The 24,060-nt window shown below is 40.2% G+C and overlaps 1 protein-coding gene across 1 annotated transcript in view; it reads right to left on the reverse strand.

The window, feature by feature from the left end:
- The window catches only part of VWA8 (von Willebrand factor A domain containing 8), a 382,159-nt gene extending 358,668 nt beyond the window's left edge, over window positions 1-23,491 (reverse strand). Inside the window, exons 1-2 of the mRNA XM_068984307.1 lie at window positions 23,335-23,491; window positions 6,143-6,220 (exon numbers count right to left, since the gene is read on the reverse strand). Coding sequence (XP_068840408.1) covers window positions 6,143-6,220; window positions 23,335-23,491 — 235 coding nt within the window. The remainder of the gene's footprint in view (window positions 1-6,142; window positions 6,221-23,334) is intronic.
- Window positions 23,492-24,060: the final 569 nt, after the last annotated feature.

The raw sequence follows: 24,060 nt of genomic DNA on the forward strand, positions 1-24,060 counted from the left end.
GCTTGATATATGGGAGGAACAATGATGAATGGATAGCAGGCACAGACCACCCGACTGCTTACAGTATAAACTCTCCTCTGATAAATTTCAAAGGGTAAGCTACTAGTAACAAAACACAAAAGAAATGAAAACTTTTGATTACATAAGAGATGCATACAAACAATAATAAAAATTGAAAGTATGTAAGCCAGAAAATGTGGAGGGCTTTTCTTTTTCTGGGGGATTTTGGTGACAATTTATGGGAGTTTTGCTATATTTAGAAACAGATACCTTTTACACTTTGGGACTTGGTCTGAGCCAGCCCTTCAGTTATTTGCAAAATATGAGAATACTTTCAAAGAATAGGCTTATAAGTTTTAAAAACTGATATTATTGCCAGGATCCCTTGAGTTCCTGAAGCTGGTACAGATGATCTTATTAATTCTCTCAAATAAGAAGATCCTCAAAATGGAGTACGTCAGCAGACCCCAGCCAGGGGACTGTGGCATCTTAGTTAAAAGAAGAAAAGGCAGAACTTCCCTGGGGGTGCAATGGATAAGAATCCACCTGTCAATGCAGGGGACACAGGTTCAACCCCTGGTCCGAGAAGATCCCGCTGCCGTGGAGCAACTGAGCCCAGGCGCCACAGTCACTACTGAGTTCACGCCCTAGAACCTGCCAGCTGCAGCTACTGAGCCCACGTGCTGCAATGACCGAAGCCTGCGCGCCTAGAGCCGATGCTCTGCAACAAGAGAAGCCACTGCAACGAGAAGCCTGTGCAAAGCAGTGAAGATATGGCGCAGCCAAAAGTGAGTCAATGAATTAAGCAGGGATGGAGAGCGCTATCCCCTGTTGAGAGCTGTCAGGCAGTGACCATGCTTCCAGTCTAGGTGAGACTTGAAAGGCCAACATTCTTTCCACACTGTACACATGTTCAGTTTGATCTTTTTAAATTGAAATTTGAAGAGCTTACCACCATTTGTGATTCTGCAAGCAATCTAACTGAAGGCAAATTCTGAATCAAATCTAGATGAAATGTATTTCAGATTCATTTTTAGGGCTAAGACTGAAAAAAGATGAAACAGTTTTTAGCATATCTCTTAAGCAGAAACAGAGCAGACCTTAGTCAGTTGTTGTCATACTCACTTGAGTCATAGGCATGGGATAATGGAAAATGAAAAGGAACAAGAATCTGGAGACTATGGAAGTGGTTGTGTCAGAAACTCACACGTATTTAGCATTATGTGCTAGGCACTATGGTCTAGATCTCACATATGCTATTTGATTTAATCCTTATAACATTATCTGTGAGACTGAAGTGATCATACAGATATATATATCAAGGAGATTCAGAGCAGTTAAATGAGTATGGAAACGGACACATCTAAAAGAAAAAGGAGGAAAAGGAGGGAGGGAGGAACAGGGGAAGAGAGGAAGGAAAAAAGAAAAAGGAGGAGAAAGAAAAGAAATTCATAAACTAGAAAGTAGTACAGACAAAATTTGAAACATGATTTCCTCCCACTAAGTAGCTGTTTCCCTATAGAATTCTAAACCCATAGCACTTTTCTTATTGTCCACAAGAGCAGATATTATTCTTCACATCTGAAGTTTATTATAAAAAGTTAGCTACATTTATAATAGGAAAAGACCCAGAAATTGGAAAAAATGAGTGGGTTTTTTTCTTTTCATTTATCATGTACCTATGACAGGTAAGGTGTTATAGATCTATTCTGTTAATTTTTCTCTAGACAAGTATAACAATTTATTAAAGAATTATGCCATTAGTCTCTCCCCCAGAAAAGAAAACCTGTCTATGAAAATAATATGATTAGGCATAACCATTAAATAATTAACATTAAAAATAAATATTCTTGACTCCTACTTAGGATGAAGAACTGCAAGAGAATTTAACTTCCAACAATAACAACCAGAACAAACCAGTTAATCTACAAAATAAGTTTCTTAAAATGCATCCCACAGCTAAGGATATAAAGGAACCTAAATGAACTAAATTATAGAAAGTAATGAGCCCTTTCAAGGAGATAAGAGACCCACAGTTAACTTTCATCCCTGATAGAATGGCAAGAGGAAGAAGAATCTGCCATAGACGCATCAGGGTAAACAAGTTTAGCTTTTGACAAACCTATAATGGCCACACATGGGCTGGCAAGACAGTTTAATCTACTGAGAAGTCCCAGCGACAGAGAAAATCTGCACTTACCCACCAACTCTTTCCTATCCACGTATTCAAGCATGAGAGATGAAAAATAAAAAGGAAAACCCAACAGACATGGTAGAAACGAATTATATTAACTGAAATGAATGAATCATCAGATGATACTAACACTGATCATACGGAGCAGAAAAGAGAATCAATTAAGTATGGCCAAGAATTTTCCAATATGTTAACCCATATTTAAGAAGCTTAAAGAAATGCAAGTAAGGTAAATTCAAAGTAAAACTGTACCTTGGTACATCAAGGAAAACTTCTGGTGAAAAATTAAAAGGAATCTTAAGTATGGATCAGAAAACAGACAAGTTACAAAAAAGAGAACAACAAAAATTTTAGCTGGCTTTTTACTAGAAATAACAGAAGCCAGAAGACAATAAAACAATATCTTTAAAATACTAAAAGAAAAAAATTGGCATTCCATATTCAACCAAAAAAGAAAGTTTTGAAAATGAAAGCAAAATAAACACATTTTAAAACAGAAAACAGATGAGAGAATGTATAGCTAGCAAACATACTAAAAGAAGCTCTTTGGCTAAAGGGAAATGCTTTCAGATGTATGCCTGAATCTGCAGGGGGAAAAAAGCAGCATAAAGCATTGAAATATGGATAAATATTAAAAACTTTTAAAACCATCTTCATTTTGTACAATATATTTATTTTATTTAAAATTCTATTATTGTTTAAACAAAAATAACAGTAATAAATATCTGAGTGTTTTAACACATATAGAATTAAAATATATGTTGATAATAATACAAAGTATATGTGACATAAATGAAAGTATAGTGTGTAGAGCTCAACAAACTTCAAGCAGGTCAAACTAAAAGAGACCTCATTTAGACACATCATGGTCAAATTATCAAAAGACCACGACAAGGAGAAAATATCTTGATAGTAGAAAAGCGAGTCATGTGGAGGGGATCCTTGATAAAATTAATAACTGACTTCTCATCGGAAACTATGGAGACCAGAGGCAGTAAGGTGACATAGTCAGAAGTGTTGAAAGAAAAAACTGTCAGCCAAGAAGTCTTCAAACAAAAATGAAATTAAGAAATTTCCAGAAAAATAAAAAATGAGAATTCATCTCTAGCAGATCTGCCCTATAAGAAATATTAAAAGGAGTCCTTCCTTCAGGCTGAAATAAGAGCACACTAGACAGTAACTCAAATCCACACAAATAACATTCCAGTAAAGATTACATGTGTAAATGTACTGATAAAAAATACATACTAATATATTTTTATTTGTGGCTATTTCCTTCTTCCATCTGGTTTCAAGACAAATTCACAAAATGATAATTATAAAATTGTGTTACGAGGGACTTCCCTGGTGGTCCAGGGGTTAGGAATTTGCCTTTCAATGCAGAGGACTCAGATTCAAACTTTGGTTGGGAACTAAGATCCCACATGCTGCGGGGCTAAGTCCAAGAGCTGCAACTAGAGAGAAGGCCACATGGCACAACTAAGAACCAACACAGCCAAGTAAATAAATAAATGTGTTTTTTTAATTGTGCAGCAAGACTTTTAATATATAAAGATATAATTTGTTTGACAATAAATAATACAAAAGAAGTAGAGGGGAACAGCTATATTGGAGCAAAGTTTTGGTACACTATTGAAATTAAATTAGTATTGATCTGAACAGGTTTCTGTTAAGTTAAATTGCTTCTTAATCCCTAGAGTTACCACTAGGGTACTATTTTTTGAGGAAAATAACTAAAAAAAAAAAAAAACATATATATATATATATACACACACATATATATAGTCAAACAAAAGCACAACAGAGTGGAGAGGACAGAGCGCAGAGCCTTTTAGGAGGCAGAGTCAATGGAAATGTGTATTGGATGAAAGTGAGATCTTCTCCTTCAAGAAGCACATGGTCTACTGAAAGAATCTGAAGAGTGAGCAAAAAATTATATTGTGTCCAATGACTGGAACACAGACTAGGGGAAGGACAGTCATAGGAGATAAGGCTGAAACTGGATCATAAAACGTAAAGACCTTTGTTCCTAAGGTATTAGAGTCCTTTAAGGAATTTTGAGAAAAGAATTGACGTGATTTTGAGCAAAGAAATGATGGTGAGTCATTAGAGAAATGAAATCAAAACAATAATAAAATACCATGTCATACTCATGAAAATGGCTACCATAAAAAAGACAATAACAAGTTTCGGTGACGATATGAAGAAACTAGAATCCTTATACATTCCTAGTGGGAAGGTAAAATGGTACCACCTCTTTGGAAAACAGTTTGATAAGTCCTGAAAATGTTAAACACAGAGTAATCATCAGTTCAGTTCAGTTCAGTTCAGTCGCTCAGTCGTGTCCGACTCTTTGCGACCCCATGAATCGCAGTACACCAGGCCTCCCTGTCCATCACCAACTTCCGGAGTTCACTCAGACTCGCATCCATCGAGTCAGTGATGCCATCCAGCCATCTCATCCTCTGTCGTCCCCTTCTCCTCCTGCCCCCAATCCCTCCCAGCATCAAAGTCTTTTCCAATGAGTCAACTCTTTGCATGAGGTGGCCAAAGTACTGGAGTTTCAGCTTTAGCATCATTCCTTCCAAAGAAATCCCAGAGTTATCATATCACCTTGCAATTCTACTCCTAGGTATATACCCAAGAAAGCTGAAAACATACGTCCGTACAAAACTTGTATATGAACATTCATAGCAGTATTATTCATAATATTCCCAAACTGATGAATGAATAAACACAAAGTGATATATCCATACAATGAAACATTATCTAGCCATAAAAAGAAATGACACACTGATACATGCTACAACATGGATGCACCCTGAAAACATGTGAGGTGAAATTAGCCAAACACAAAGAATACACGTCAGATGATCCCATCTATATGAAATGTTCAGACAAGCAAATCCACAGAAACAGAAAGCACATTAATGACTGCCAAAGGCTAGAGGGGCAGCGAGGGGAAGAGGAAGAGGAGGAGGAAACGGGGTAACTATTAATGGATGTGAGGTTTCTTGTTGACTTAAAAAATGTTCTCAACTTACATAGGGGCATGGTTGCACAATTTTGTGAATATTCTAAAAACCACTGAGTGGTACACTTTAAAAAGGTAAATTTTATGGTTTATTAACTGCATTTCAATAAAGCTGTTATAAAACAAAAACCATGATGAGTTACCATTTCATACCTCGTAGAATGAGTAAAATCAAAAAGACCAGAAATACCAGTGTGGGCAAGGATGGGGAACACTGCTGCTGGTCAAAGGGTAAAACAGTACAACTGGTTTGGAGAACTGTCTGGCAGTGCTGAGTAAAGCTAAGCAGGCATCTACCCTATGACACATCAACTCCTAGTTATTTATTTAAGTGAAAACTTGTGACCACAAGACTTGTACAGAAATGTTCACAGTACCTTATTCATAAAAGTCCAAAAACGGAAACCATCCAAATGTCCATCAACAGGAGAACAAATGAATTATGATACATAATTATGCAATGGAAAAATACTCAGCAGTCAAAAGCAAGCTGATAGGACCAGGAATATGGATGAATCTCAAAATTATTATCTTGACGGAAAGAAACCAAACACACAGACAAACACACAGACACAAAAACTATACCTTAACTATGGGACTCTATTCACAGAAAGCTGAAGAATAGGCAAAACGAATCTGCCATAGCAGAAGCGAGAGCAATGGCTCCCAGAGCCGGGTAGAGGGAAAGGGGCACAAGAGGCCATTCAGGGTGAGGAGAGCGATGGTGGTGGTCACACACGTTTATAACTGTCAAGCTAATCAAAACAAACGCCTAAGATCTGTGAGTCTTATTAAGTCTAAATTTCATCCTAATTCGAACAGAAGTAGCAAGATGTGGACAAAGATTCTACTAAAACATTCAGGGATGAAGTGATACGAAGCGAAAAGTTCATAAATAAATGATTATTTCTTACTGTAGTTTTGTGGCACGAGTTCTGGATTCTTAGGATTTTTCAACTTGTAGGATACATCTCCAATATTAACTGTATCACCTAAAAAGAGAATACAGAAACACAATCATTGTAAGAAAGCAATACACTATGCCTTCTGCAATACTGATTCTCCTGACTACAGATAAGGATGTGTGTATCACAGATATGACTGTGTCGGGCGACCACAGATACACCTGTCCACGTCAGGCACTATGCTGTAAAACTGGCATCTACAGTATAAGTTACACATGCATGTGCGCTAAGTCGCTTCAGTCGTGTCTGACTCTTTGTGACCCCATGGACTGTAGCCCACCAGGCTCTTCTGTCCATGGGATTTTCCAGGCAAGAATACGGGAGTGGGTTGCCATTTCGTTCTCCAGGGGATCTTTCTGAACCAAGGATCAAACTCACATCTCCTGAAATAGCAGGCAGATTCTTTATCACTGAGCCACAAGGAAAGCCAAAATATTGTTAAAGACTCATGTATTTATGCTATTTCATTTAATCTTGACTCTAAGTCACCAAGGCTTCTGTGAGCTATTTCACAGAATTGCTGTAACAGAAACTCCATCTCAAACTAGCTCAGTACGAGGACATTGGGGGTTTTGTTACTGCAGTTCTATGAAGTAGCTCACAGGAACCACAAACACAAACACCAGGCTCAGAAAACTAGCTAGGCTCAGAAACTAGCCCACAGTATGCCAGGAAAGGCCACAGGATGCACAGTCCAAGACACATCCCAGGAGCAACTCACTGAGAGACCAGCCCTGGCACCACCAGCTTCACTGTGGGACACCATGGGCAGGGGACAACTTTCTCCCCCATTTTATTTTGGTATGTCTCAAACCTGTAGGAGAGTTTAAAAAACACTATCTTAAGAGGCAAAAGTCATGACTCTTCATCTTTCAAGTCTTTAGAGGCACCTTCTAATAAAGCACACTGTCCTAAGTAAACTGTTTTTGCAGTTTTCCTAACTCTGTCATGACTCAACCTCATGGGCAGGAAAACTGAATCGACCCAGCCTACGGCATTAGTCAGAGTCTGGCTGCCTGGGCACAGAGAGCTGGAAGCGGGAACCACCGACTTCCAGGGTAAAGCTGGGACCCTGCCTGCAAGCATGCACGCCAGGCAGGGACACCCTCCCCACCCCCCGCCCCCTCACCTCTCTCTCTCTTGCTGTTTCTCTCTCCCCGCTCCCTCCTCCTTTTCCTCTCACCTCCTTGCTTCTCCTCCTGCCTCATTATGACTCAAGCTTTCTTTGCCTTTCCTTCTTCTGCTCTTCAACATCTTGTTGGGTGTGGAGGCCCTGTTCTGGCCTCTCTTCTATCTATAATCACTTCTTGATGAGCTCATCTGGTCTTGTGCCTTTAAGCACAATATATTGCTTGCTCCCAAATTTATATCTGTAATCTAGACCACAGAACTTGAACCATGGGCAACAACAGCCTCTGAGATGCCTAACAGTCACCTGCCGGTTGGCATATGCAAAACTGAACTTCTGATCTGTGCGTGCTCCACCCACAGTATCCCCCAGTTCCGCGAATGGCAAGTTAGTGCTTCCAGTTTCTCAGACCAGAAATCTTACAGCCAGTCTTAACTGCTCTCTCCCACACCCCATTAGAAAACAGTACTGACTCTGTCATTAAGATACATGTGTGTATATATACATATATGTAGTACTGCCCACTTCTCCCGCCATCCTCTACCACCACAGTGCCAACGCAAGCCAGTTAGGAGTTTACTATTTAAATCCAGTTTCTCATTTAAACAGTGTTATCTCTCACCTCCTTACACATCTCCTGTCTCGATGCTTGCACTCTACAGTTAATGCTCAACAGAGCGCCCACAGGGATCATAAGAAAACAGGAATGAAGTGATGCCAGTCCTCTGCTCAACCCCCATCTTTGCAGTGGCCTCAAAGGCTATTTCTGATCTGGCTCCTCACTTCCCTTCTAAAGTCATCTCCTGCTAGCGTCCTCCTCTCTTCTACTCAGCCGCAAGTTCTCTCACTTCCTTCAACATGTCAGTCATACATTCATTTCAGGCTTTTGCGCTGGATTTTCCTACTGACTGAAATGCTTTTCCTAAACACATCCATTATCAATCACGGCCCCAGCAAGAAACTGATAGCTCATTCAAACTGAGTAACTGAGGAGAGAATAATGCAGGAAGCATTTATGAAGGTGTGGGCAGAGTCTGGGAAAACCAACAAAGATGGAGCAGTACCCTGGGACTAGCAAGAACAGAAAGCCATTACCCCCACCGGGCCTGCAGGAGCAAGGGAGAGCACACGGAGCCAGCAGGCACAGTTAGGACGACGGACACAGCCAATCCAAGGTGGTGACTGGCAAAGGGGGACTGGGGAATAAACACGAAGCAAAACTGACAGGACTGAGAAGCGACAGGAGACAACTTTAAAATCATATCTTAATACGCCTCTCTCAGAAGTGATGGAAGAGGAGGGGAAAAAAGAAGAATATGGAAGTAAAGATGATCCGTTCCTGACCTTCCGGCTAAGACCAAGTGTAGAAGCAAAGACCTGAAAACATTATAAACCACTTAACCTAAATCGCCCTTCTGGAACACTGCACCCAACAATGGCAGAATTCTCTTTAAACACACATGCAACATTCACCAAACTCGATCTCTGGCTGCCTCATAATGCAAGTCTTGATAAATTTCAAAGGACTGAAATCTTACAAAGTATACTTTCTGATCAAAATGGAATTAAACTAGAACCTCATAACAAAAAGATAACATTTGGGAATCAAGTAACAGGCTTCCAAAAAACCCAAAGAAGAACTCACAATGGAAATCGGGCTCATTAAGAAACAGTGTAGTGGGCTTCCCTGGTTGGCTCTAAGGTAAAGAATCCACCTGGCAATGAAGGAGAAACACGTTTGATCTCTGGTCCAGGAAGACCCCACATATCATGGAGCAACTACGCCCATGCAGCACGACTGAGCCTGGGCTCTGAAGCCTGGGAACTGCAACTCCTGCAGCCCAAGCACCCTACAGCCTGTGCCCTGCAACAAGGGAGTCCACTGCAACGAGAGGCCCGTGCACCCCAACTAGAGAGTGGCCCCTGCTCACCCCAGCTGGAGAAAAGCTCTCAGAGCAACAAAAACGCAGCCAGCCAAACTAATAATAATTACTATTAACAACTAATAAATAAAACAAACAGGGCAGTGATCAATTTGTCATGCCTGCTGCAGGCAAAGAGGAAAATGACACTCACGGGGTGGGAGCATTTGTCCTTCCTGCCTCAAATGCCAATGTTCTCTTGGCTAACTGTTGTTACCATGATACACTTTGCTGAATCATCTAATCCATACCAATGGCCCCCCTTTGACCTCTGCACAATTAAAGTCTTACATGTCTACTTTGGCTGAGATCTCTCTCCTGAGTTCCATGCCTCTCAGTAGCCTTTCGGACACTTTGAAATTCCAGACACACCTCAAATTTAACATGAGAAGAACAGAACTCTATGTTCTCTGTGTGTGTTGTCCAACCATCTACAACCAGCTCTACCAGATCTATCTAAGAAAATGATGCTTTTTATCTCAGCCTAGAAGGCAAAAAAAGCAGAGACGTTACTTTACCGACAAAGGTCCGTCTAGTCAAAGCTATAGTTTTTCCAGTAGTCGTGTATGGATGTGAGAGCTGAACAATATAAAAGGTTGAGCACCAAAGAATTGATGCCTTTGAATTGTGGTGTTGGAGACGACTCTTGAGAGTCCCTTGGACTGCAAGGAGATCCAACCAGTCCATCCTAAAGGAGATCAGTCCTGAATATTCATTGGAAGGACTGATGCTGAAGCTGAAACTCCAATCCTTTGGCCACCTGATGCGAAGAACTGAATCATTGGCTAAGACCCTTGATGCTGGGAAAGATTGAAGGCAGGAGTTTCCTTCAACAGAGGATGAGATGGTTGGATGACATCACCTACTCAATGCACATGAGTTTGAGCAAGCTCCGGGAGTTGGTGACAGACAGTGAAGCCTGGTGTGCTGCAGTCCATGGGGTTGCAAAGGGTTGGACATGACTGAGCAACTAAACTGAACTGATCCATAGAAAATCACTAAATTCCTTAACTTGGGTTGTCTGGTGGTTTTATTTTTTCATTAACAGTGATCTTTTGATGTGTTCTGAGTAGCTGATCTTTACTGCAAAATCTCCTACATACTCTGACTCCCCCTCATTGCCTCCTTGGAGCAGTCTCTCAGAGTTATCTGAGATGCTATGTCCTGGGTTTGAAGTCCTCAGAAAGTCTGCCAAATGAGACATAACTCTCAACTTCTAGGTTGTGCACTTTTTTCAGACAACAGTTTTGTCAACCAAGCAGGGCATACTTGTCTCCTTTGCCTAAACTCTATGGGGATCCAGAACCCTGAGAGAGCAGAGCCCTCTTGTGCCCGTCCACCTCCTCAGAGTCCAGATGAATCTGGGTCTCTCCTGGCTCCAGGATCTCCTGTTAATGGCTGATGACTCTGAGTTTCATTTGGCAGCATCTCTCAGCACCAGTTGAAAGATATTAGGGAGTGACGCCCTAATCTAAAGGTATTAGGGGAGCCCTGTTGAAAAACACTGAGAGACATCCCTAACTGGAAGATAGGGGAGTCTGGAATTTGCTCAGTAAAAGAAATTGAGAGGTCTGAGTTGAGAGGTTGGGGGAGGAGAATGACTTGAAATATTTAAAGGAGAACTGGAAACCAGCCTCCAGCTAATACTCCAGCTAGATCATACTTGAAAGTACCTAAATTATACTAAAAAAAGATCTTAACCTTAAATGACCAAACTGGGGGAGGAGGGGGGAGGTGTGTGCATGCAGTTAAGTTAAAAATTTGGCTTGATAAAAAATATCTTTTCAGAATTCTGACCTTAAACAAAATCTTTGTAGAGGGGACTTGCATTTCTCTTCCTGTGTCTTTGAGATGTATCAATAAATGTTCTGCCTGATCTTCTTAGGGAGGTGTGTGTGTGTGTGTGTGTGTGTGTGTGTGTGCGCGTGTACTTTAAGAATTTTATTTAGGTGACATCCTCCCCATTCTCTTACAGGGGAGCCTCTTACATCTTACTAATTTGAATCACTGTTAGTATATATCTCATTAATAGCCAAATGATGAATGCTTTAAATTAGAGAAGCTTTTAAATTGGTAAGTTTTTAGAGAGCTATCATTATAAACGGCTGTTTTACTGGTATCTATAAAAATTAAATTAAAGATGGGAAAAAGGAAATATATCTAATGGCTATCCTCAGAACTTCCTTAGTTTAAAACAAGGAAGAAAAAAAAACAGTTTGGGAAGTTTTATTTGTGGTCTTTGCTTCCCCTCAATGGGTCTTACAGATGCTAATAAAAACATCAGAATAATTAATGTTAACAGAAAAAAAACTGTAAGGAAAGTCTAGATACTTTTTCCAACAAGGTAGAAATCTTAAAAAGACTTATCCCAAATAGATAAAGAAATCTTTAAAAGGTTATTCAAAATGCAATAAATAAAACGGACACTTAAGGGATTAAAACACAAGGTTTTGATATTACACTACCTAAGGTTAAGTGGACCAGAAGGGAATCCCATGTGGTCCCCAACATTAAAAGCCAAACAAGTCCACTCTATTTACTCCAGATTTTTAAAGTATATGTTTAAGGGGCTGTAAAAAAAATTACAGAGATACCTGACCAACAATTAGGCCAACTAATCAAGATTAACAAAAGGGCCTGAGTTTCATGGCTCAACGCCCTCTATGGGGATCCCAGAGCTTTAAAAAAAAAAAATAGATAAAATGGACAGGGAATAAAAAGAAAAACTTCTAGAACTCCTCCTGTAAGATCAAAACTTGCTGACTGGATTCTAGTGAAAGCTAGATATAAAAGATAGAACTGAAATAAGTATATAAGAATTGATATATTTTCATTGGTTTTATATAAGATGGCTACATCTGTTTTCTTTGATTCTGAGATAGACATGGTTCACTGAGGAATACTTCCTGTGTGGTATTATAAGACAAAACATATAGATCTGCTTGTCAGGAAATACTAATTAAATATATTAAAGGAAATCAATAGGGACTTCCCTGGTGGCTTAGATGGTAAAGCGTCTGCCTACAATGCGGGAGATCTGGGTTCGATCCCTGGGTCGGGAAGATTCCCTGGAGAAGGAAATAGCAATCCACTCCAGTACTCCAGTACTATTGCTTGGAAAATGCCATGGACAGAGGAGCCTGGTAGGCTACAGCCCATGGGGTCGCAAAGAGTCGGACACGACTGAGCAACTTCACACACACACACACCTGAGCCATACAATGGAGAAAAAAGTGGGAACTAATATTCAAGGACTAATAAAAATAAAAACAGTGATTTTGCTCTGGGTTTAACTTATGAACTTAGAAAGAGGCTCTTTGTTGAATGCTTTATATGAGTTTTTGAAGGCATGATACAGTAAACTCTAAAATTCTAGAACATAGAACTCTTAAATTTTAATTAGAAATCTCTGATAAGGAAAAGCAACTTTCAAATATTATATAGATAATTATATAATAAAATACATATAAACATATATATATGTATATATAGCGGCAAATCAATCTTTTAACATCAATGAGGTGACAAACAGTTCTTCGGGTAATTAAAAACAACTGTTTTTGTCCTGCAAAGCTCTGCAAATCAGAAATGTAAATATAGCCCACAATGACCTGAGATTGAGTCTAATTGCTCAGTCAGGCAAAACCTGAAACCAAGGGGAAAAAATTACAAAGGTGGTAATTTTAAATTCAAACCACTGGAAAGCCTCCCTCAATTGAAAATCTAATTCATAGACTTCTTAGAATCTTTATCAAAGACAAACACAAATCTTTAAACCTCTTTTCCACACATAGTAAAGTCCCAGTCATCTAAGCAAGCCAATTTAATTCATCTCAAGTGTTATTTACAAACTAGTAAGTTTATACTGTAATACCTGATTCATTTCTAAGTTTCTTAAGTGAAGCCATGAGCTCTCTAGTTTTGCCTATTCATATATCTCTGTACATGTTATATATATGAGATATCTCTATCTCTAGAAAATATCAAAATTTAATTTATAAGAGCTCTATTTAATTGACTCAAAAGTAAATGCTTACAAACTAAATATTTCTACACAGAAAGAAACTGATCAAAATGACTTTCAAGTTCATGTTAATTGAAAATATTTAATATTAAGTTAATACCTGGTCTTAAGGTTAGTTTAAGTTTGTTGAGCTAATTAATATAGACATGTCTTTAGAGTGACCAACATTAGGTACAATACTTATTGTACCAAGGTTTAATGGAAGTTAAATAAAACTTGTTAATATCTATTGCAAATTTGTCAGTATGAAAAATAACTTGGTATAATAAATATTTACAAGTGAATTCATTGCAAATGAGATAGTTTTTGGATGAACTTTTAAGGAATAATTATATTTAAGGAAGGTCTACTTAAGAATACTCTCTCCAGATATTTGGCAACTTGAATTTAGAACTATGCTAAATTAAGTGATGGGAGTTTATTAAACAACAAGTCATTCTCAAATAAAATAAGATACGTCAATTACTTAACAGAGAAACTAAAGGTATTTAGGACTTGGTAATGAATATGTTTGGTGCTACCCTGAGATGTTCTCTACCAAAAAGGAAAGGTTTTTAGAAATTATCACTAGTATTTATGTTCGCCAATCTACAGAGAGCTAATGTAAAAGATGGTTCATAATTGCTTACTTCTTAGTTTTCACTAGAAATTAAGGTTTTTAAGAGTTGAGGATTCTAATTCAAACATGTAACTAAAGCTAACAGAAATAATAAAGGAAACATTTCAGTATATAGTAGGAAAGTGGAATGTGTGTTTTTCAGAAAAGGAGGTATTAAAAATGGAACTACATGATATTAAGAGAAAAGAAAGTAAGTTTATCTTAGAGCTGGTTGTTTCTGGATGGAAAGACTAAAGGACAAACTAGACAAAGACAGATACCGGCAGTGATGGAAGGTTTGTGGATGGTCAGGATTGGCTAGATTTAGACCAAAGTTAATTAAGTGAATTTTGTTGTTAAAAGTAAGCTGGTAAAAGACTAGATCTAATTTTCTCTCTCTTTTAAGAGAACAGTTTTCTTTGCCTTTGATCAGAAAGCACAAGGATACTGGCCCCAGTTATCTGAGATGGCTATCAAAGGAATGAGCTCAATGAGCCTAGACTTTGCATCTCGCCATACATGTATGTTTGCCTTTCATAACAGACTGTGTGAGTTCCCGCACCCTGAAGTGATCTGTATTTGTTTTCTGAAATCATTTGTGACTTTGGTTAAATTAACATCAATTCATATGACCTATGATACTATTGTGTGTGTTCTTGTTTTTAAATTGGGGTATAATCGCTTTACAATATTACGTTAGTTTCTGCTGTACAACAACATGAATCAGCTATATGTATACATATCCCCTCCCTCCCTGTTGCGTTTTAAAACCTTTTTGATATTGTTAACAAACTTCCCAAATATGAAAATCTAACAAGTTCTTTCAGCTTCCAGCTAACTCTTCAAATGAAGAAGGAAATGGCAACCCACTCCAGTATTCTTGCCTAGGAAATCCCACGGACAAAGTCTGAGCCTGGTGGGCTAAAATCCATGGGGTCACAAAGAGTTGGACATGACTTAGCAACTGAGCACTGAAAACAACTCTTCAAAGGAACATTGCGAAACCTCAAAGAGGACTGTTAAACTAATTAGGCTTATTTGGTATGTTGAATTACTTGAGAAACATTGTCTGGAGGTGAACTTTAGGTTATAATGTATAGGTGAATGTCATTAATATATTCCAAAATTTATATGGAATTCCTAAAATCTGATATATGCCCTGATATAATGTTATCAGTCATAATTCTGCGTGTGTGCTAAGTGGCTTCAGGTGTGTCCAACTGTGTGCGACTCTATGGACTGTAGCCCATCAGGCTCCTCTGTCCATGGGATTCTCCAGGCAAGAGTACTGGAGTGAGCTGCCATGCCCTCCTCCAGGGGATCTTCCCAACCCAGGGATCAAACCCAGGTCTCTTAAGTCTCTTGCATTGGCAAGCGGGTAACACTAGCACCACCTGGTTCTCTTAAAATGTTTCATGTCACAGAAATAGTTTCTTGCCAACTGCACTGTACTCAAATCTCTAACCATGCCAGTCTGTTTTGTCCTTTATAGACAATCATTAGTTTACACTGATAGTTCAACAAAATGAGTCAAGAAGACTCATAAAAAGGACTTTTTAACAAATACAAGTTTCTGAAAGTCTTTAGATAAATATGATTTATAACTTTATGACTTTTTCGGAAACATATTGGCTTTTAATATTTGTTATCCAGAAAAAAAAAAACTTACCTCTTATGCTATGGCCTACAACAAATTGATGAACTATACCTTTGTAAACAAAAATATAACATTTTTCTCTCTACCTGATCCTTTCAGAATTTGGCTTCTCTGGCTGGCTTTCTGTGGACTTGATGGTTTATTGCAACCAATTATAACTAGTTATACTAATAACGAGTCATACTAATCATTAATTTGTTCTCTGTTTCCATATTCTTCATTCTTTGTGTCTCCCTGCTACACCCTGACTTTACCAATGTTATTAGCTGTATTACTTATATCCTATCTATTTTATAAGATTCTTTTCTCTTACATTACCCAATGTGTAACCAGGCAAAAAAATTGATAATGGCTAAACATCTTGAGGTATTAGATCACATTTATAATTCTACATACTAACAATTTTCAAAATAAATAGGATAATTGTAACAGTGTAATTCTACGTATGGGAAAAAGCAACAAGAGAAAACATTTTCTGGATCATAATAGACTAGTAAATCAGAGGATCCAGAGGATTTTAAATTATCAATGGGGTCTAATCCAGAAATTAGCACCCAGAGTGGTATATCAAGAACCTTTGCCTGACCTAGGAATAAGCATTCCTAGCAATGTGGGACAAAAGTTGGTTGTGAAATGTCTCTCAAACATTGGTCATATTTTGGACCGGAGAGACCGTGAACTAAAATACTGCCTGCCATATCAGTAAACAAAGAATGTTGCAGCCATCAAGCCACACGTTACACCCACCCAAAGGTGAGCCCTGAGGGGACTCAGGATGGAAGCAAGCTCCCCACCGCTACAGCCACCCTTGAAAGTGCACTCTGAGGGGACATGAGGTGAGAAGGCAGAGGGTACTGGCCCCAGTTGTCGGAAGCGTGGTTCAAAGGAGCGAGCGCTACTTTGCGCCCTTCCACACCCAGGAAAGCACGACGTCCCGTAACTGCAGACACCTGGTCTTCCTTCACTAACAGCATCCTTTCGATGCTCTAACCACCTGGTCTTCACTGCAAAATCTCCTACATACGCTGGCTCCCCCGCTTGGCCCTGGAGCAGTCTCTCAAAGTCGTCTTCGATGCAGTGTCCTGGCCCTGAAGTCCTCAGAAAATCCACCAAATAAAACTCTCAGCTTCTAGGCTGTGCTTTGTTTTTCAGACTACACATTTTAAAAATACATTTTAAAGAGTGTTGTAACAATTTTTGGTTTTAAATGTCAATATTTACAATACATTGGAGACAACATGCTCTTCAACTATTATACTTATCAGGGAAATTTCTAGATATCCACCTAAAAATGTACATAGGGATATATATTTGTAAAACCTAAGAACTAAGTGAGAAAAACATTTGAAGACCACTGTTCAGTCTGTAAGACTATAGCATTTGGTCAGCAAAGTCTATGTTTTAATTATTTTTGTATCCCCAGTGCCAAAAATAATACCTCAAACCAACCAGGTATTCAATAAATGAATATATAAATGAATGATTACATTGAGTTGGACCAGAATTTCCTTCAGGTTATTCCATAATGTCTTATGGAAAAACTCAAATGGACTTATGGCCAACCCAATAGTTTTTAGTCAAATACTGTTTTTCTTAATTAGGTTTTGTTTCAAGCCCCGTTTTCTACATTCTTTGAGAATAGCCCATCTTCTAATGTGCTCAGAAATCAAGTAATTAAAAATATAATAAACTGAGCAAAAATGTAAAAAAAAATCAAGTCATTTATTTGTAAAGGATTCATATAAGTGAAGTACTATAAGTATTAACCTAAAAGACAAAAATGATACTTACACAACAGGTAATACAACATAAGCAAAAGACATTAATGCATGCCTCTCTTCAAATAAACCACAAAAACATTTTGGTTAAGTGCAATTATTTGTTTAAAAAGATTCGAGTTAATAAAACAGTCATAATGGAAATTGTTAGAATAACTAAGAATGAGTTAACAGAAAGTATAAATTGTTATCGAATATGCTGCTTAACATTTATTACATTTATCATTACAAATAATGCCAAAATGTAAGCACTGAGCTTTCAATGAGAACTGACTCACTGGAAAAGACCCAGATGCTGGGAAAGAGGAGAAGGGGATGGCAGAGGATGAGATGGCTGGATGGCACCACTGACTCGATGGACATGAGTTTGAGTGAACTCCGGGAGTTGGTGATGGGCAGGGAGGCCTGGCGTGCTGTGATTCATGGGTTGAAGAGAGTCGGACACGACTGAGCGACTGGACTGAACTGAACTGAACTGAACTGAACTTCTTCTCATATTGTGAGCTATAAGGACAGTCAAAATCTAGGCCTGTCAGTAAGGCTATCACTGCTACCACCTTAAGACAGCCTGCCAGACACAAACCAATACAGCAGAAAATCAGACTCAGCAAAGGAAGAGTAGGGAGTGGCGGAACCAAGGGAAAGGCGGAGAGCCCAAGCCCTAAAGAAATTCTGACATCCTGCATCTAGCCGAGGCTGAGGTCACTGGACTGCTCATCTATGTGAACCCATGACACGTTTTTCTGTACATATTTCTGTCACTGAAAACCTCATGACTGCTAACTAATACAACCAATTTTGTATAGTAAAGGCAGGTGGAGCAAGTGTCACTATTCCTATTTTACAAAGAAGACACATACTCAGAGAGGAATACAGGACATTTTGACCCTGAGGATATTCTGAGAACAAACATTTCAATCAAAATAATACTAATAGTCATAAATTTTCATCAAGTGATTAGCTTTAGAATAAAATTAAGCCAAAAGGACTTCTTGATCAAGTTTTATAGAGCACTTTTTTTTAATTTAAAGTATTATTTTATAGTAAAGATTTGTCAATTACTCTTTTGTCCATAGAGAATTTCACCAATTATATCCTCTATCCTCTGTCCTCTGTTTTCCTTTATGGCTATCAGTGTGGACTGAATATCAAAAAGATTTTGCTCTTTCTTCAATTTTTAATCAACAAACGTTGTAGTATATAGCTCTGCCAGAAGTTTATTTGATAGTTTCAAAGGCAATCCACTCCAGTACTCTTGCCTGGAAAATCCCATGGATGGAGGAGCGTGGTAGGCTGTAGTCCATGGGTCGCTAAGAGTTGGGCACGACTGAGCGACTCCACTTTCACTTTTCACTTTCATGCATTGGAGAAGGCAATGGCGACCCACTCCAGTGTTCTTGCCTGGAGAATCCCAGGGACAGAGGAGCCTGGTGGGCTGCCGTCTATGGGGTCGCACAGAGTTGGACACGACTGAAGCGACTTAGCAGCAGCAGTAAGTCTTTACATTTTTTGTATGACTGATAGTTTTTATTTAATTTTTGGCCAACCCAGGAGAATTGTGGGTATTTTCTTCAGATAGTTCAAAGCTGTTCTATTGCCAAGATCTTTATCTTTCTCAAAAATGCTTTTCTTAGTTACATATTTCAGGCACATCCATGGGCAGCCCTTCTTCTACAATGGGAGATCCAATGATTCTTGCCTGCCAAATTGTAGGCTACAAATCAAGTTAATTAATATACACACCTTAGGACATTCAACTCTGAAACAGATTCACAATTCAATGACCTGCAACTTTGAACTAAACCAACCAAAGAAGTTGGCTTACTTCTAGGTTTCTCAACAGACTGATTTATTGGGCCAGATGATTCTTTATTGTGAGGGGATGTCCTGTAGAATGGTAGAATGTTTAGCAGATTCAAGGGTTTCTACCCATTAGATATAAGTAGCACCCCCTTTCTCTTGGTGAGGGCAACCAAAAAATGCATTCAGACATTGCTGAATGCCCCCTGGGGAAGGGGAATTACCTCAGTTAAGAACCATGTAAGTGTCTTTTTTTTTTTTTAATACAAAACTTAGACCCAAGAGGAAACCAAATTTATCAGCAGTTTCCAGGTTAGTCTCTGTGTTCCCAATAAATTGTTTTCCTAGCAATTTATTCGCTTACAACTGTCCTCAGGTGCAAAGTAGTTAATAATTCCTCCAAAGTTCAATGCCTAGTAAATAGAGAGCTAAGACTTGCGCACACACACCTATAGGTTTTCCCCTTTACACTATATTTCTGAATTGAAGCAGGAGTTCTATGTTTCCCTTCCCCAAAGTCATTAATTCTATTATAAACTAAGGATATAATCTTAAAATCACAAAGATATATACGGATGGATGTTTATTACACCATTTATAGGTTTAAAAATAGATAACATGAATGTCTAAGAATAGGAAACTGGTAAAATAAATCATATGGATAAATATATGAACTTAATGCTTATTTAAAATAACCATATAGAGCAATATTTATCACCATATTAATACATTCACAATAATAGCTGAGAATAAATTATAAAACATACATGATTCACTTTTTTAAAAAGAAATTTGTATTCATATACATAATAATATACATATTATTTTACAAAACCTGGGCTTCCCTGGTAGCTCAGATGGTAAAGCGTCTGCCTACAATGCAGGAGACCAGGGTTCAATCCCTGGGTGGGGAAGATCCCCTGGAGAAGGAAATGGCAACCCCACTCCAGTATTCTTGCCTAGAGAATTCCACAGACCAAGGAGCCTGGTAGGCTACAGTCCATGGGGTCGCAAAGAGTCAGACACGACTGAGCGACTTCACTTCACTTTAAAAAATCTGGTAACATTAACACAAAAAAAAGACAATCATGAATCTACATGGAAACAGTCCATTTTAGAGGACTTCTCTGTATTTTACTTACAACAAACGTAGATTTCTTATACAGAATTTTTAAATACTTCTGTTAAAAAACTTATACACAAAAGTCATAAAGTAGTGAAACCCTTTAATAGTAACAGTATAAAAGGATGGTGTTCAAAATGTCAAAGTGGAGTTACAGAGTTATGTTTCCATATTATCACTTGATCCATGATAGACCTGTGCCTGTTTGACATGAGAGTCCTACTGAACTAATCTGTCTCCTCCTGAGGAAACACTACAATAATCTTTATTGAAAAATTCTTTGCAGGGAATTCCCTGGCAGTCCAGAGGTTAAGACTGCACTCTTACTGCTGAGGGCCCAAGTTCAAGCACAGCTCAGGGAACTAAGTACCACAGGTACTTAGCCAGCCAAAACAACAACAACAAAAGAACTCTGCAGCAGCTAACCTCCTTGTTAACCTCTTTGTTCTAAAACCAAGAGACAATACAACTAATTGAAGTGTAAAGAGATATGCAGAATTTACAAATTATGGATGTTTAGACAAAGGATAAAAAGCGGTGGGTTTGGGTTTGTTTTTGTTTGTTTGTTTTTAAACAAAATGACCCTCTCTTTCCTCTGCCTCTCAGGCTTTATAAAGCTCCTATCTTAAAGGCCAACACAGCAAATTCCAGTCACTCCTGGTCCCTCTGTATGAAATGGAACATAATAAGACACTGAATGCTTATTAGGTACAACGAGTTGACAGGCACAAAAAGGAACATAAAAATAAATAAGACATACATACAGCCTAGGAGAGATAAAAATAGTATATAATTTATATCTATTGTTTATGTACCGTGTTGTTCTTTTTCCAAACTACTAGGAAGCAATGTCAATTACTGGCAGAGAGAAGAGTTACCAGTCACATGGCTGAGTGCAGCTGAGCACATCTTCCCAATCTAAACTGTAATTCATTACGGCACACTGCTATTTGTGGTTTACATTTGTCTATGTGTGACATCTGGTTCAAAAGGGGACACTCCAACCTTGATGGCCAGTGTTACATCCTAGGGAAGCCCAGAGTTGCTGCCTGTTTACCTGGCTCACAGCTGTTTTTACTTAAGTCCAGATCTCTGGTGAGTCTCCAGGTACATTTATCCTCAGTCCTCGTATCTTCAACCTTAAGAATCTTTGTGGTAGCAAGGCAAGTAGGGTTAACATAACTTACTCTTTGCGTCATGATGCTAAGTGACTGAGTCTAAGAAGTGAACACGTCATTAGTAATGTGTACGTGAGTCTCACATTTGCAGCAAAGCTTGTACTTTGGATTTGCTCAACATAATACACATTTTGAAGTCATGTCTAAATGTTTTTATAGTCAACATGCATTATTCATGTACAAAGAACAATTATTATTTAAAGTTCACATGACTTAACCCTGCTAAGGTCCCCTGGAGGACGAAATGGGAACCCACTCCAGTATTCCTGCCTGGAAAATCCCATGGACAGAGGAGCCTGCTGGGCTATAGTCCATCGGCCAAAAAGAGTCAGACACGACTTAGCAATTCAGCACACACACAGGCAACAGCCTACCTAGATAGTTCTCACAGTTCAAACCTAAAAGGAACTGTTTTCATTTCTTCTAAAGCCAAGAAAACAATAAATCTCACATAGCTGAAAATATACTAAAAATAATAAAGAAGCTAACTTTGAACATTAATATATGTCAGGGACCCTAATAACTAATTAAATCCTCACAACAACCATATCTAATATACTTTCCTTATCCTCATTTTACAGTTAAGAAAACTGGGACACAAAATTAGGTAACCTACTCTCAAATCCCCAAATACATATATATATACACACACACACACAGAGGGCAGAAATGGGCTCCAACCCAGGCTGATTCATTCTAAAGCCTGAGTTATAGATCTTTGACCTCTGCTAAGGCAAAGGAGAAACAAACAGCTCCAAGAACGAAGAAGAAAAAAAAAAAAAATCCTAGAAACGTAATAATTGATAAAGGAGCAAAACATGAAATAAAACTCTATACAGGAAAAAGGAAAAAAGCATTTGTTCAATGAAATGAATCAAATGGATAGGACTTAATCTCCCTCATTTCTGACAAGGAAAATTACCGGTGGGTGGGGGGAGCAGCGTGCAAGAGAAACAACGAAACTAGCAATTTCATAGTGAAAATCTCCCTTATTCTTGGCAACGACACTGAATATCTTCCCTAGAATCACTCTGCCACTCAAGTGAAGCAACAACATACACCCTCCTTTCCTTAACCAGCACAAAGGATCTAACTCCAGCACAAACAGAGTCCCTAAAACCAGCCCGGGCAGAGCCAGGAAATACTTTGCTTAGAAATCTGAGCAGGGAATTCCCTGGTGGTCCAGTGGTTAGGACTCGGGCTTTTCACTGCCAAGGGTTAGCTGTGTGATCTGCAGGAAGTCACTTTTCTTTCCTAGGTCTCCATGACCTCAATCACATAGAGTTAAGGGTTTAAACTAAATCAAGTTGCGGTTTGGGTTCTAGAACATCGTGAACTGGGAGAAAAGAAAACTTCCAAGCAGAACTTCGACAGAAAGCCTCACGGATACGTTTAAAACAGAACGAAGGGGTTCTCTGGCGAGAATGTACACTTCTCAGCGGCCGCCAGCCCTGGCTGGAACATGGCACGGACTGACTTCCATCCAGGTCCTGGGGACTCGGAGAGCAAGGTCAGGCCCAGCTTTCCGCAGCCTCTGAGGGCAGCTGCATGAACCCCTGGTGTACAGTAATCTAAGTCAGAATCCCGGGGTGGGATGGTGAAGGAACCACTGGGGTCAGGAAAAAGCATCATTTCAGATCATCAGGAACCTAAAGCCAGGCCCCTCGCATCACAGAAGGAGGCTCAGAGACTGCAAACGCCTGGCCCCGCGCTACCCAGCAGACAGAGGCGGAGACTAGAGCTCCCGGAGCCGCGCTCCTTCCCAAGGGAGCCGCGCTCCTTCCCAAGGGAGCCGCGCTCCTTCCCAAGGGAGCCGCGCTCCTTCCCAAGGGAGCCGCGCTCCTTCCCAAGGAAGTCGCGGGGAGTGAGGGGGCGCGGGGACGCGGAGGGCCCGCGCGCGGCGAGCGCGGCCGCGGGACGCCCCGGGGTTACCTGAGCCGGCCCCCGCCCCTGCGTGCAGAAGCCTGGCCTCCGAGCGCGGCGCGGCGCCTCCCGGCTGGCGCCGCACCACCTGCCGCAGGAGCAGCCGCACGCGCCGCGCGGCCGGAGGGCCGCCAGGCGGCCCGAGGAGCAGGAGCCGCGACTGCATGGGGGCCGTCGCCGAGCGCAGGGACAGGGGGTCCGCGGCGAGCGGCGCTGCGGGACGGGCGGCGTGAGGCGGCGCGACGAGGGGGACAGGAAGCGGCGGCGCGCGGAGTCCGCCGGAAATTCCTTCCCCCGGCGCGCCCGGCTCGGCCGGCCGGGGCGGCCCTGGGCCCGCTGGGGTGGCGGTCCCCGCCGCCTGGAGCCGTGCCCGGGGCCGGCGGGGAGGAGCGCTTGCCGGCGGTGACCCGGGGCGCGCCTCGCCCTCACCTGCGGCGCGTCCCCGGACTCCCCGACAGGCCTCCGGCGGCTCCATACGGTCCCGTCAGTGCTAGGGACTTCAGGAGATGCTGAAGGGTGTGAGGAGCCTTTGATGGTGTCACTCTTTCTTGGTTAATGGCCCGGTCTTCGTGTATTTCGTTTTCCCTGTGACCCCATGGACTGCAGCACGCCAGGCCTCGCTGACCTTCACCGTCTCCAGGGGCTTGCTCAGACTCACGTCCATTGAGTCAGTCGGTGATGCCGTACAACCATCTCATTCTCTGCCGTCCCCTCTCCTCCTGCCCTCAATCTTTA

Source organism: Capricornis sumatraensis, chromosome 12 (assembly GCF_032405125.1).
Source record: "Capricornis sumatraensis isolate serow.1 chromosome 12, serow.2, whole genome shotgun sequence".
Classification (NCBI taxonomy): domain Eukaryota; kingdom Metazoa; phylum Chordata; class Mammalia; order Artiodactyla; family Bovidae; genus Capricornis; species Capricornis sumatraensis.